Genomic DNA, 11,893 nt, shown 5'->3' with positions numbered 1-11,893 from the left:
AACGGGCCGTGCTACCCCGGAAGGTTCCGAGCCGCCGCAACTCCCCGCTCCCTCCCCGCGTCCCCGGCCCGGCGGGTCGGTACCGGCGGCCCCAGGAAGAAGCGGCGCTGCCTCCCCAAACCCCGGGGAGGGTCCCCAAGCACAGAGCGCGGGTTCTGCTTCCCCGGGGCTGGTCCCCGCTTGCACCCAGAGCCAGGCTCGCCCGGCTCCAACGTTCACCCCGGCAGGACCGCAAACACGCATCCCCGATGCATTTCCCAGGGAAGAGCCGGGAATTTTGCCCACGGGTGAAATGAGCCGGAGTGGATCCCCCATCTCCCCGCAATGGCAACTGCGTCCCCCCAGGGCCGGACCCCCACCCCAGGGGAGGCTGCAGCACCTCTGGGGCTCTGCTGCTGCAGCATCCCCATCTCCGCACCCAAAAATATTTCCCGGCCAGCCACGGTGTCCGCGCCACCCCCCGCCCCACCGAGCCCCACAGCTCCTCCCGTCCCCCAGGAGGGTGACACCAGAGCGGTCCCCACAAAAACGAGTTCTCTTCTCTCTCAGGGCCCGCAGTTTTGCCTGCTCAGCAAAGGGTTAATTTTTCCTGGATTTAAACCCAATCCTGCTGTGTCGGAGCTTAGAGCCCTCTCCTTAGCCTTGTTCTTTTGATTTTCATGGGGACGAGGGGCTGTAAAGAGCTGGGGTGGGGGAAGAAGGATGGGCCCCCAAATTCCTCAAGCACTCAAAGGCTGGCTCCTGCACTCCGAACCCCCGGGCAGCCCCGCGGGGTCCAAACCCGGCTCGGAGAAGGAACCTGGCACATCCAAACCCTCCCCATCTCCCGGGTGGGTGTTTTGTAGGGTGAGCTTGTCGGGCGGCTCTTCCCCTTGGCAGAGCTGCCTGGCGAAAGTGATGTTACAACCCAGGTGCAATTATTTCTATTAACCCACTCAAGAAGCAGCGCAGATGTCAGGAATCAACCCAAACCTGCGGTTACTGAGGGTGTTTGCCCGGAGAGAGGCAGCGCTGCCCTAGAAAGGGGAGATTAGCTGCCAGGGTTTGGGTTTAATTCGTGTAAAAATATTTTTTTTTGTGGGTTGGTTTTGTTTTTTGTTTGTTTGGTTGGGTTTGGTTTTGGTGGGGTTTTTTCCTGGACTTTGGCTACAGGAGCCGTCAGTCGACGTGGCGTGTGAATGTTTCAGCTTTACTGAATAAAACGCATCAGGTGGAAAGCTTTTACAGCACACATCTTCCTCCGGCCGCCGAGGCAAGCGATCCCCTCGGATTGCCATTTTTTCCCACCTCAGGAAAGGCATCAACCTTCAAGCTATCCCCGGACAACAAAAAAAACCCAAACCAAACCAAACAAACAAATTAAAAAATATATATATGCTCTCATATATATGCTCTCAAAAACCCGGCCGCTCCCATACGGGCTGCGCTGCAACCCCGGTCCCGGTTGCGGGGGTTCAGAGAAGCGGTGATGGAAAAAGATGTGGAGGGGGAAAAAAAAAATCCTTCCATTTTCTGCGTGGTTTTAAATATCCCCAGCTGTTTCCCAAAGCTTCTTCCCGGTCCTAGAAAGGTGCTTTGGTGTGTGTCCCCCCCTCCTCGTTTCTCTTTTTTTAATATCGCAGCTATCCCTCCTTTTTAACATTTAAGAGGAAACAAGTTTAATATTCATGGCTGTTAATAGAGAAGGGCCATTATCGCCGCCCCATTGTTCTGAGCCCCGCACAATGCTGCTTGTATTTTCATGTGTATATTCCCAAAGTTCCTTCTGAGCGTTTAGTGAGCACTTTAATATTCATGGGTGTTAATAGAGAAGCCCTCAGTATATTGGCATATTGTTGGGAGGTGTACATATTGGTCTGACTTTGAATAGCCACAGTCCTCTTTTCTTTTGCTCTGTTTTGCAGGGTTGATGGGCCAGGAGTAAATGGGCATTTTTCCCCCCCGTCTCCCCCTTACAGAGAGAACATCTTTATTCCAGTCCCAGACTTTCTGGTTTCCCATTCAGGACCCTCAGAAATAATGTCAGGCAGAAGAAAAGTGGAGCAAATCAATCTTTCATGGTCTTTTTGAGACCAATTTGACATCCATGGACTCTTCTTTTCTTTCACAGCCTACAAGGGGATGGTCAGGATCTGGACAAGGTTGGGGTCTGATGAGGGGAGACATGGGATCATAATGCAGCAAAGAGAGAAAAGAAAAGCAAAACAAGAAAAGATTGCAGGGATGGGGTGATGGAGGAAAAATGAGGGTGAATGACAGTGCAAGAAAGGAGATTAGAGCCCAGCAGCTGCTTTTTGGGGGGCGGGGGGTAGGGGGGGAGCTCTCTCCCCTCTTCCAGCCCTTCGGATGAATAGGATTTGAACAGAGCGGAGATTGATTTATAGTTATTGCAGTTGAACATTTATTGCTCTTAAAGAGTGGCGGGGAGAAAAGAGAGAAAAGGGGTTTGAAAAGCTCCTTTCTGTATTAAAGAGGTATCAAATGAAGACTGCTGAGATAATATACAGTGGCCAATGGGAATTTGATTTGCTTTAAAATTTAACTCTTGTGGGGCCGCCGCTGACGGACGCGCCGGGGCCGGAGCCGCCGCTGCCCCGGGCCGCTGGCAGCCGCGCTTCGTTTCTCTAACCTGCAAACCGCTCGGCTTTATCGCAAAAATAAAAAAAAAATCTCCGGGCGGCTCCTGTGCGCGGCGGAGGAACGGCTACAGCCGCGAAATTATTATTATTTCTTCGTTATTAAGGTTATTTTTTTTTTTTCTGTAAGGCAGACGGGATGCGGAGCTGCGAAATAACCGGTGTAAGGAAGAGCCCTTTTCGGAGCTGAGTTTTCCTGCCCTAAACACGAAGGTTTCTCCTCCCCGGCAGCAGAAACGCGATCGCCGCCGAGTCCCCCCGGGCGCAGAAAGGAGCTCATTGTTCAATGGGGAGAAATACATTTTTAGCGGTGATTGAAAGCTCCCTTCTCGTTTGAACTCTAGAAGAAAGTCCCTGGCAGGGAAGAGCATCCCCCTCCCTCTGCCCCAACATCTGTTTGGAGCAATCCAGGCTCTAGGGCAGAGCAGGGCTCTGCCCCCTCCCAAAGTCATTAAAAAGATATTAGTTGAGCTGAGAAACGTCCAGCGGAGCCCCCGATCCAGGGTGGGGTGAGTGGGGGTGGTGTGTGCCATTAAAAACGATTTTGGATTTGCCAGCGCTAATACCAGGCGAAGGGACCCGGGGGTTCGAGTTCAAAAGTCCCCCGTTCCCCGCCGCCCCGCCGCGCTCTACGCGCTGCCCGGGGCCCTGGAACCGGAGGCCGGCGCGGCGCGGACCGGCCGACCCCATCATCTGCTCCGTGCGCCCCGCCGAGCGCCGGGGAAGGGAGAACGGCGGCGAGAGCCGGGCTGGGAGCCGAGGCGGTCAGGTGCTTTGGCCGCATCCCTGCACCTCCACGGGCTGCAAATGTCCCGGGAGCCGGAGGGAAGGGCAGGCAGGAGGGATCATTGCACCCCTGCGGCTGCCGCAGGAACCAGGCGCCTCCGAAGTTGCTAAATGTGTCATTTATTAAAGCATTCAGGGGGCTTTTCTTTGGCGTTTGCTTGCAAACTCACAAAGGCCGAGCTGCTGTTTGGGGGTCTTTTCTGATGGAAAAAGGGCTCGGAGACCCCCGGCACAAAAGAAATCCTGGCAGTGCTTTCAATGGCCAGGACTCAATGAGGGGGACCCTGTGCGCAGCGGGCGGGGGCGAGGGGCCGCCCGGTGCTGTCTGAAAGGCAGGCCTGAATGTAATGGGGAGATCTGCGTTTATTTGTTGGGATCACATTTAATTAGCTTAGTACAACCCTTGAAAGACAAAGGGACCTCAATCTGGATCCAATCTGAAGCTCGTTTGGAGAGCGAGGGCTCCTGGAAAAGTCAAAAGAGAGAAAGGAGAAAGAAAGGGGAGGCTGGGAGAGAAAGGGGCTGGGGGCCCAGCCAGGTGACTGGCACGCGTGAAACAAGGGGCCTTTTGGGCACAAGGCAGGGCTCAAAAGGGAGGGAGGAAAATAGCCTCTTCCTCAGGTTTTACCTACTTAAATCCCCTGAAGGGGCTGGAGCTGAAAAGCCTCAATAGTGGCTGAGGAGGCTGCAAAGCAAACAGCAGCGCTGGAGAGGGGGCTCCGGCCCTGCTGTGGCAGCAGTTGGCAGCACTTGGTTATGGGAATGCGCCCAGATGTTACCCGTGCCCGGGAACGCTCCCACCAACCATCGGGAACGCTCCCACCACCGGGAACGCTCCCACCGCTGGCCCGGAGCAGAAGGTGCAGGGGGACAAGGTGATGCCCAGGATGAGCCTGAACTGGGGGGTTCAGTGGGCTGGGGGCCCCCTGCCCCAGCACGGAGTCCCTTCCTGTTCCCCATATCCCCCCACACGGGGTGAGACCCCCCGCCCCGTGCCCACACCCACCAGTCCGGGGCCCACACCGCACCCTTGCCCTGTCACTTGAGGGTCCCCATGGGTGCAGCCCTTGCTCCCCTCTCCACGTGCCAAGACGGCAGGCACGGGTGGGTGGCGTGGAGGATGCGCTGTCACCTCCTCAGGGGCAAGAAGGAGAGCGGCTGTCCCCAAGATGCCACATCCACAGGATGGATCCAAACAGACCCTTGTCCCCCTCCAAACCGCATGCTGCTTGTCTGTCCCTGCCTGTCTGTCCCTGCCCTCCTCCGAGGGGGCCAGGAGCAGCGGGGAGGGTTCGGGGTGCCCCTGAGCAGTCCTGGCTCCTCGGCAGGTGCCCAGCAGCTCTGGGCCGGGTGGGTTTGGTGCGGCGAAACCGTGACCCTCCCGGCGAGCGCTCCGGCACAGAGCGCTGCAGCCCCTCCGAACCAAGCGGGCTGATTGCGCTGCTCGGAAAAGGAGCTTTAGGGCATTATTTGCCTCCATTTCACTCTGCAGGAGGCCGCGGAGCCGAGCAGAGATGCCGAGTGCTCTCCCCTCCGCTCTCGCTCACTTTCTTGCCTTTTTTTTTCCCCTTCCTTTTTTTAAAGTAGCATTTCCAGTATTATTTTGGTGAAGGGGCCACGGTGCACAAAAGCCAACAGGAGAGGGGGAAAAAAAAAAAAATCACCTTCCTGTGTCTGACTGTTTTGCGGGGCTCAGGAGGCCTTGAAATGGAACGTGATTGTGGCAAATCACGGCAGAAACTCGTCAGCCGTCTCCGCGATGCTGCAGCTCGGTGAGCGGAGCTGGTGGCATGGGGCAGTTGGATACCAGTGCCCTGGAAGTGTAAAATAGCCTCATGATGGCTTTTCTGCCCACAAGCAAATGTTCTGGCTGAGGGTGAGGGTTCAACCTCCTGGAGCAGCCGGGTGTTCCCGGGGGTCCCACTGAGGCCAGGGCCAGGGCCAGTCCCTGCTTGTCCTCAGCTCTGTGGTCTCTGCACCCAGGCTGGACACCAGAGGTGCTCCCAGCCCTTAGAGGGTTCTCCTCAACAGCATGGAGCAGGACGGCACTGGGACTGGAGAAGGCAGAAAATCTCCGCACCTTTTCCTCCCCTCTGGCAGTGACTTGGGCATGGGACGGTCGCATCCCACTGCCATCTCTGCCGTGTCCCTCCACCATCACTCCTGCATCCCAGCCCCGGCCTCCCCGGACCACACCTGGACAGCATCTCTGGGGCTGGAGGACGAGCCCAGACACACCGGGGGAGGCAGCGCGGGCTGTGGGTGTCAGGAGCGGGGACACCCCACAGACAGGTGACCCCGGCCGCAGGGCCGAGGAGGCAGGCGGGGGAGACGAGCCCTCCCGCGGCTCCTGCCCTTTGCCGGCCCTATTCTCTCCAAAACAAACAGAGCGGCGGCCCCTGCCTCCCCATGTAATGACTCCGCGACAGTGAAGTTTAATATTCCCCAGTGAATGGCTCAAACAAGGAGCCCCACCGGTCAGTGCGGTTTGCCGGGGCACGGCTGCCGGTGAGTGACGGCTCACACAAAGGGAAGGGACCGGCTAATCCCCCAGGACTGTGGCACCTGCACCCCAGCCTGACTGGGATTAAAGGGGAGCGAGCCAAACTCTGCGAAGATCAGAGGTTTCTTTATAGCTGCTTTGAAATAGGATTTCCTCAAGTGATAAGGGGCTGGGTGGGAAGATGATCTTGGAGGAGCATCAGTACCTGCTCTTACGTCAACCCCAAAGATGCTCTTTCGGGTCACCTGCCTCAAATCAGGTGTCCCAGACCTGGAGGGAGGTGGGGGGGGGACCTGGGCACCCTGTCCCCCTCGTCCCAGGATTGCTGGTCGCTCCTGCCATCCCTCTCCATCTTCAGCGCCTGCTGAGGTGCCACCAAGACAAGGATGGGGGCTCAGTGCCCACCCGCTCGCTGGCCTCAGCGCTGGGGGCTGCTGTCTCCTCTCACCAATGGGCCAGGGAGCTGTGGCTATTTCAGCTCATCCACACGTCACCTAACTCCGGTGTCCCTCCTGTCAGCAGCTCCCCAGTGCCCAGTTTCTGCTAATTTCCAGTATCAAAAGTTGCGGAAAATTCTCTTTGTGTCTTTTCCAGCCCTAAAGGGGCAGAGAAATGCCCCGTTTGCAGCAGGCGCCCTGCACGGCTGCTATTGACAGCAGATCCAGGGAAAAAACCTCCAAACCAGGCAAATGAAGGCTCAACGGCTCCTTGTACAGAATAAAACACCCACATGCTCCTTGATACACCAACACCTTTATCTGTACAGGAACAACCTGTCACTGCGAGATCTCGATTCCTTACCCCACGCCACGACCCTGCAAGCACCAACAGCCCCAAAAGTCCCCCCAAAATTGAGATGAACCAAGTGGGTTTGCAGGGGGAAGCAGCAGCGCCAGTGGGACTTCATGAACATCCACATCACGTCAAAAAGCTTCACGTTAAATACCACGAGCTCTCCCTCCAACCACGCTACCCGTCTCCCACCCAGCTTACTGTAAATATACTGTTGCTCTAATGCGATTAAATATTTAATACTCAGGGAAGAAAAAAAAAAAAAGTCCCATGCCTAGTTGTCTCTTTCAATAATTGTTTTGGTTTAACTTGCAATGTCCATAATGTAGTTCGTTCTCAAATCATGCAAAATTAAAGAAAGTATTTTAGACTATCTTAAAGTCTCTCCTCTGCTCCCAAAATAGCCTTTGCCTGTCCAGGCACACCAAATATAGAGCACAGGAGAGCAACGGAGTCATCCTGAACCCAACAAGATGCTTTCGTGATGTGCTTTTTCAGGCTGCTGCTCAGAAAAGGTTTGCGGGACTGTAATAAATTTCTACTTGGAAATAAGTCTCGGCGCCCGAAGAGCGGAGTAGGGGCTGCACAGCCCTGGTGTCCTGTGGACCCCCACACCTTCCCGTGCGCAATGTGCTGCTGGGTACAACTCTGATGGGTTCGTGCTGGGGGGTGAAGACACCGTGTGCCTGAGCCGAGGGCTCAGAAAGGGACCGTGCTTGAGGGAAGGAGCGTGATTTGCAGAAGAAAGAGCAGGAGCCAACCAGCCAGGCTGGGGACCTCCCGCCGGGCACTCACCTGGAGTGGCCTTCACCTCTGGTTCCTCCATCGCAAACGCTGCGCTCCGGTGCAGAGTGTTCCCCAAACCAAAGGTCTCCTTGTGGGAGCTCCTGCCAACCCCAGGACTGGCACCCGGACACGGCCCCGCGCTGGTTCCCCGCCAGGAGGAAAGGGCTGCGCCGTCCCCACTGCCCGTCATGGACCCCAAAGCTCCAGACATGACCCACACGCCGGCTCCTACACGGCACTTCGGGACCTGCCCTGCTCCTTGCAACCTCCAGCATTTCTGCCCAAGGGGCAGACAAACCCTCCCTGCAATGAAAACCAACTTAAAGTGCTTAATCCACATTATTTATGGATTAAACTTGCCCAGAGCTGAGCAGGAGACTCGGTTCCTCTCCTGGAGACCCCAGACTTGGCTTGAAGGCACCACGGCAGCTTCTGGGCTGCACAACATTCCTGAGCCAGGACACACGAGGAGCTGCCTACAGACCCCAGGGAGAATCGCGAGGTGCCCCAGGGTGCGACTGAACATCCCCCCCAACCCCAGGACCCCCTGGCCAGCCCGAGAACAGGGGGGTTGGAGGAACCCCCAGCCCCTCGTGTGGTGCCAAGGTGTCTCTTTGCCTCCTGTCCTGCCCATCTCCAGCCCATCGCGGACTCACAACAGAGAGAAGTTTAATGGCTGCGGCTCCTCCGCCCCGGGCAGGCAGCAATAATGGAAAACAAATTGCTGAACTTGGGAACGTTTCAAGCACTTTAGCCTTCCAGGACACCAGACTGCAGATGAAAACCCAGCTTTGCAGGCACCATCTTTAATGACAGGCCAAATTTCAAAGGCTTGCAAACTATTTCTTTTGCTGCCCCACCCCCTCAATAAAAGGTTGCATCAGAAAGAGATATTTCCATAATTTATAGTATGGGTATTTCACTGGGGAGAGTCACTAATCTGTACTTACAGATACATTTAAGAAAATGCATCCTCCCACAATCCTGTGCCATTTACGACTATTGGCACAATCTGTAATACTCAGTCTTCAATTAAGGGACACCTTAGGGTTCATTATCACACAATTGCTCCCTGTGAACCATGCCAAATGCTGTTTTGGCACAGAGCTTGGAAGATGAATTAGAAGGAAGTCTTCTCGGTAATGCCCGCTCCCAATTCCCATCAGCAGCCTTTATGCCCTCCTCCAGCCATTTTTTCCCCCCTCTCCCCTCTTTCCAAGTGGCTTTTACTATCCCATCTTTCAATGTCTCTCTTGATTCTCTGGAGGTATATTTAGAGATGCTACATCTCCTTTTCTTCCGGCTCTCAACGTGCCTCCCGCTCCCTGCTTTGCAGATGGGATCCTCCCTCCCTCCCTTCCCCCGGCCGCAACCCCCCCAAGCTGCAGGGAGCGATTTTAGGTCGGAGGAGCAGAAAACTCACATTTTACAAGAGAGGGATCTCTGAAGGGGCTGGAGGTATCGCCAAACCTGGCCCGGCTGCAACCAAAAGTTACTCATAATATATCTAATAGTCGCGAGCGGCCGGAGCCGCGTCCCCCCGCGGGGTGAAGGTGAGTCCTGGACCGATTCAGCCGCAAAAACAAACTTGTGGAAGAGCAACAAGTTCAGCGCATTAAAACCAGGGGCTGGCGCCTCCTTGACGAGCAACAAAACATTAATATACAGCTGCGGATCCATCCCCCTGTGCTTATAGAAAACCTCCCTTTCCTAAAACAGACCCTTCTGGCCCAAACAGCTACAATTTCAGCACCTGATTGTGGAAATCCTCCATGTCACAGTGCCAAGAGACACTTGGATGTGACGTTAGAGTTTCACGGGAATGGAGGCTCAGGCTGACTCCTCCGATCACCCCAAACCGCTCGGGCGACGGCGCGAGGACGCGGGGGCAGCAAAACGGAGCAAACCAGACAGGAGATACTTCACCCACAAGACACCTTGTGGAAATTTTATTATATAGAGTGTAAAATGCAACTGTCAGTCAAATAAAAAGAACACTTTTTTTTTTTTTAAAACACCATGCTCAACGTTATCCAATCGCCTTTCTTTATAGTTAGACATTTCAAGCATAAGGAAAATAATAAGGAAAGAACCCCAAGAACAGTAACTTCAGTACATTTCAAAACGGAATGTCCCGCAGGGCAATTAAAAATGCAAGAAAAAATAGCTTCGATTCCATTTTTCCTTTAAAAATACACTGTTATCTGTACAAGAAACACTACAGTAAACATTGGAAATCATATTATCCCTTTTATTAAATCAAAATTATTTAGCGCATACTGTGGTTAATACTAGATTCATTTATTTCTCTAGGTAATTTGACAAATATTAGATAAGAAAATATTTAAAAGAAATGAAAAAGCAAAAAACACCTTGGAATTAAAAAATAGTTACTACCTTTTATATGGTTTTATGTTCCACAGTGTTTGTTAAAGGTACTAATAGCAGATTCATTTTAATATTAAAAATAACAGTATTTATATTTCTGAGAGCATAGAGGAAAGGTTTTTTTTCTTTTTTTTTTCTTTTTTTTTTTTAAACAAGCTTGGAGGTCTTAGATACATAAATGCAACTAGCAATGAAGACATGAAAAATGTATTGCTAAAAAAATTAACACGTTTTTATATTACCCCTTTAGACTCTAGAAATTATACAAACCCTACAAAATGCCCCCCCGCCCGTAACTTGCCTGACAGCAAAACAGTAACTGTCTCAGTACAGAATTCACATAATTAATTACAATACATATCATAGTTCAGTTTTTTAAAAAATGCAATAAAATCAAAGACAGCCAAGATACAAGAAATTAGAAGTAAAACATTTAATGAATTTACATATTTAAGAATATTTAAATACTGTTTAATTTTTTTTTTTTTTTTTTTTTTTTTGGATTTGTTACATACCACCTAAGACTTCCAAGCCAACTCTTTCTGTTGCAACAGAAAAGATCGAAAATTCAAGGAAAAAACACACAAAAAACCCACATGTTGAAATGTCACAGCTCTGGGGTGCATTTTGGTGCCTGCAAATTCTCTGGCTTCTCTCCAAAAAGAATTCCGGAGGTTTTTTCTTTTTTCTTTTACAAATTTGGAAACAAAATTACCAGCATGTCCATAAGTTTAGTACATTACTAATTGTTCCTGATTCTTAGAAAAGTTCAGTATAGATTATCCTACAACTAGTGTTTCACAAACAAACAGAAAAGTCTTCATCAAAATGTTGCAAATCTAAAAACCTCTGTTACAAAAAGGTTTTCTTCCACAATGATTTTGAGGAAAAAAAAAAATTGCCATGAAGACCTTGTTCTACTGCTCCTAGAGAGGGGAAAAAAGGAAAAGTTACTCAGCAGCAGCAAATTCTTAAAGCCATGGAGCCCTCCTCCCCCGACACAGACGGGCTCTCGCTCCCGAGCAGGATTTCTAACGATGCTTCTCGTCGCTCTTGAGATCTCTGCCCTACCGCCCGCGGTCCCCGTGCTCTCCGTCCTTCCAGGGTTTCGTGCCTCTCACCGAACAAGATCTCTCTTCTCTAGAGGGCCAGACTTTGCGGGAGGAATGAAGAGAACTCCCTTTTATCACCGCTTCCAGGTCACACTTGGCCGGCGCCCGCGGCGAGTGCCGGTTCCCGCACCCGGCTCGACCCCGGCAGCTGCTCCCCCACCGCCTCCGGACCCGCTTCTGCTCCGCGAGCCAGAGCGAAAAGGGGATTCGGCGGGGAGAAGGGGCTGCTCACGCTACGGTGTATGTGGGCTTCGCACGTAATTTTTGCCAAATGCCAAGACGTTCGTTCTGTGAACCCGGCGCTCAGGAAAGCGTCGCGGGTACCATCGGGATAAATCCCGCGTAACCCTCCGGCGGTCCGAGTGACAGGTGAGGCAAGATTTTACTTGGCAGCTGGTTAATCCAAATTACTTTTCAAGTTTTCTGCTCCCTTTCAGGACAGGCTGCTCCCTCCCCAGGCAAGCGCACAGCTCCTGTCCTAGCACAAAACTTGCGAGAAAAGAAGCAAGGTGTGCACGCACCGTCCCGACTGCACGATGTGCCAGCGTCGTGCTACCTCGCCAGCCTGGCTCCATCATTCCTTTAATTCCCCAAAGCCACAAAACAGCCTGAGAATTATGAGGAAAAGCCCCCAGGAGAAACAGATAACCTCCTAGTCCTCTCTCCCAAAAAAACTCCTCACCCTGTACAGGGAAATAAGACTCTGACGTTGAAACAACATGACGGGGAGCAGTGAGCGATTTCTCCCTTCTGTGATCACTCCCTCAGCCACAAAATCTCTCTCTGCTTCACCATGTGAACCCAAAGCAGAGTCCCCACACCAGGGCAAGGCCAACGCACCCCGTTCCCCGAGGGAAAGAGCAATGGGGTTCAGGGAACACGAATACAGA

General features: G+C 52.7%; 1 protein-coding gene across 3 annotated transcripts in view; it reads right to left on the bottom strand.

Moving 5' to 3' along the window:
• Positions 1–9,926: 9,926 nt before the first annotated feature.
• Positions 9,927–11,893, bottom strand: part of FUBP3 (far upstream element binding protein 3) — a 37,880-nt gene continuing 35,913 nt past the window's right edge. For all 3 annotated transcript variants that reach the window (XM_065648269.1, XM_065648271.1, XM_065648270.1), the window contains one exon: positions 9,927–10,817. In XM_065648269.1, coding sequence (XP_065504341.1) covers positions 10,809–10,817 — 9 coding nt within the window. In that variant the 3' untranslated portion in view covers positions 9,927–10,808. The remainder of the gene's footprint in view (positions 10,818–11,893) is intronic.

Source organism: Caloenas nicobarica, chromosome 19 (genome assembly GCF_036013445.1).
Source record: "Caloenas nicobarica isolate bCalNic1 chromosome 19, bCalNic1.hap1, whole genome shotgun sequence".
In the NCBI taxonomy this organism is placed as follows: domain Eukaryota; kingdom Metazoa; phylum Chordata; class Aves; order Columbiformes; family Columbidae; genus Caloenas; species Caloenas nicobarica.
The sequence above is the reverse complement of the archived record's forward strand: the minus strand, read 5'-3'. Positions and strand labels throughout refer to the sequence as shown.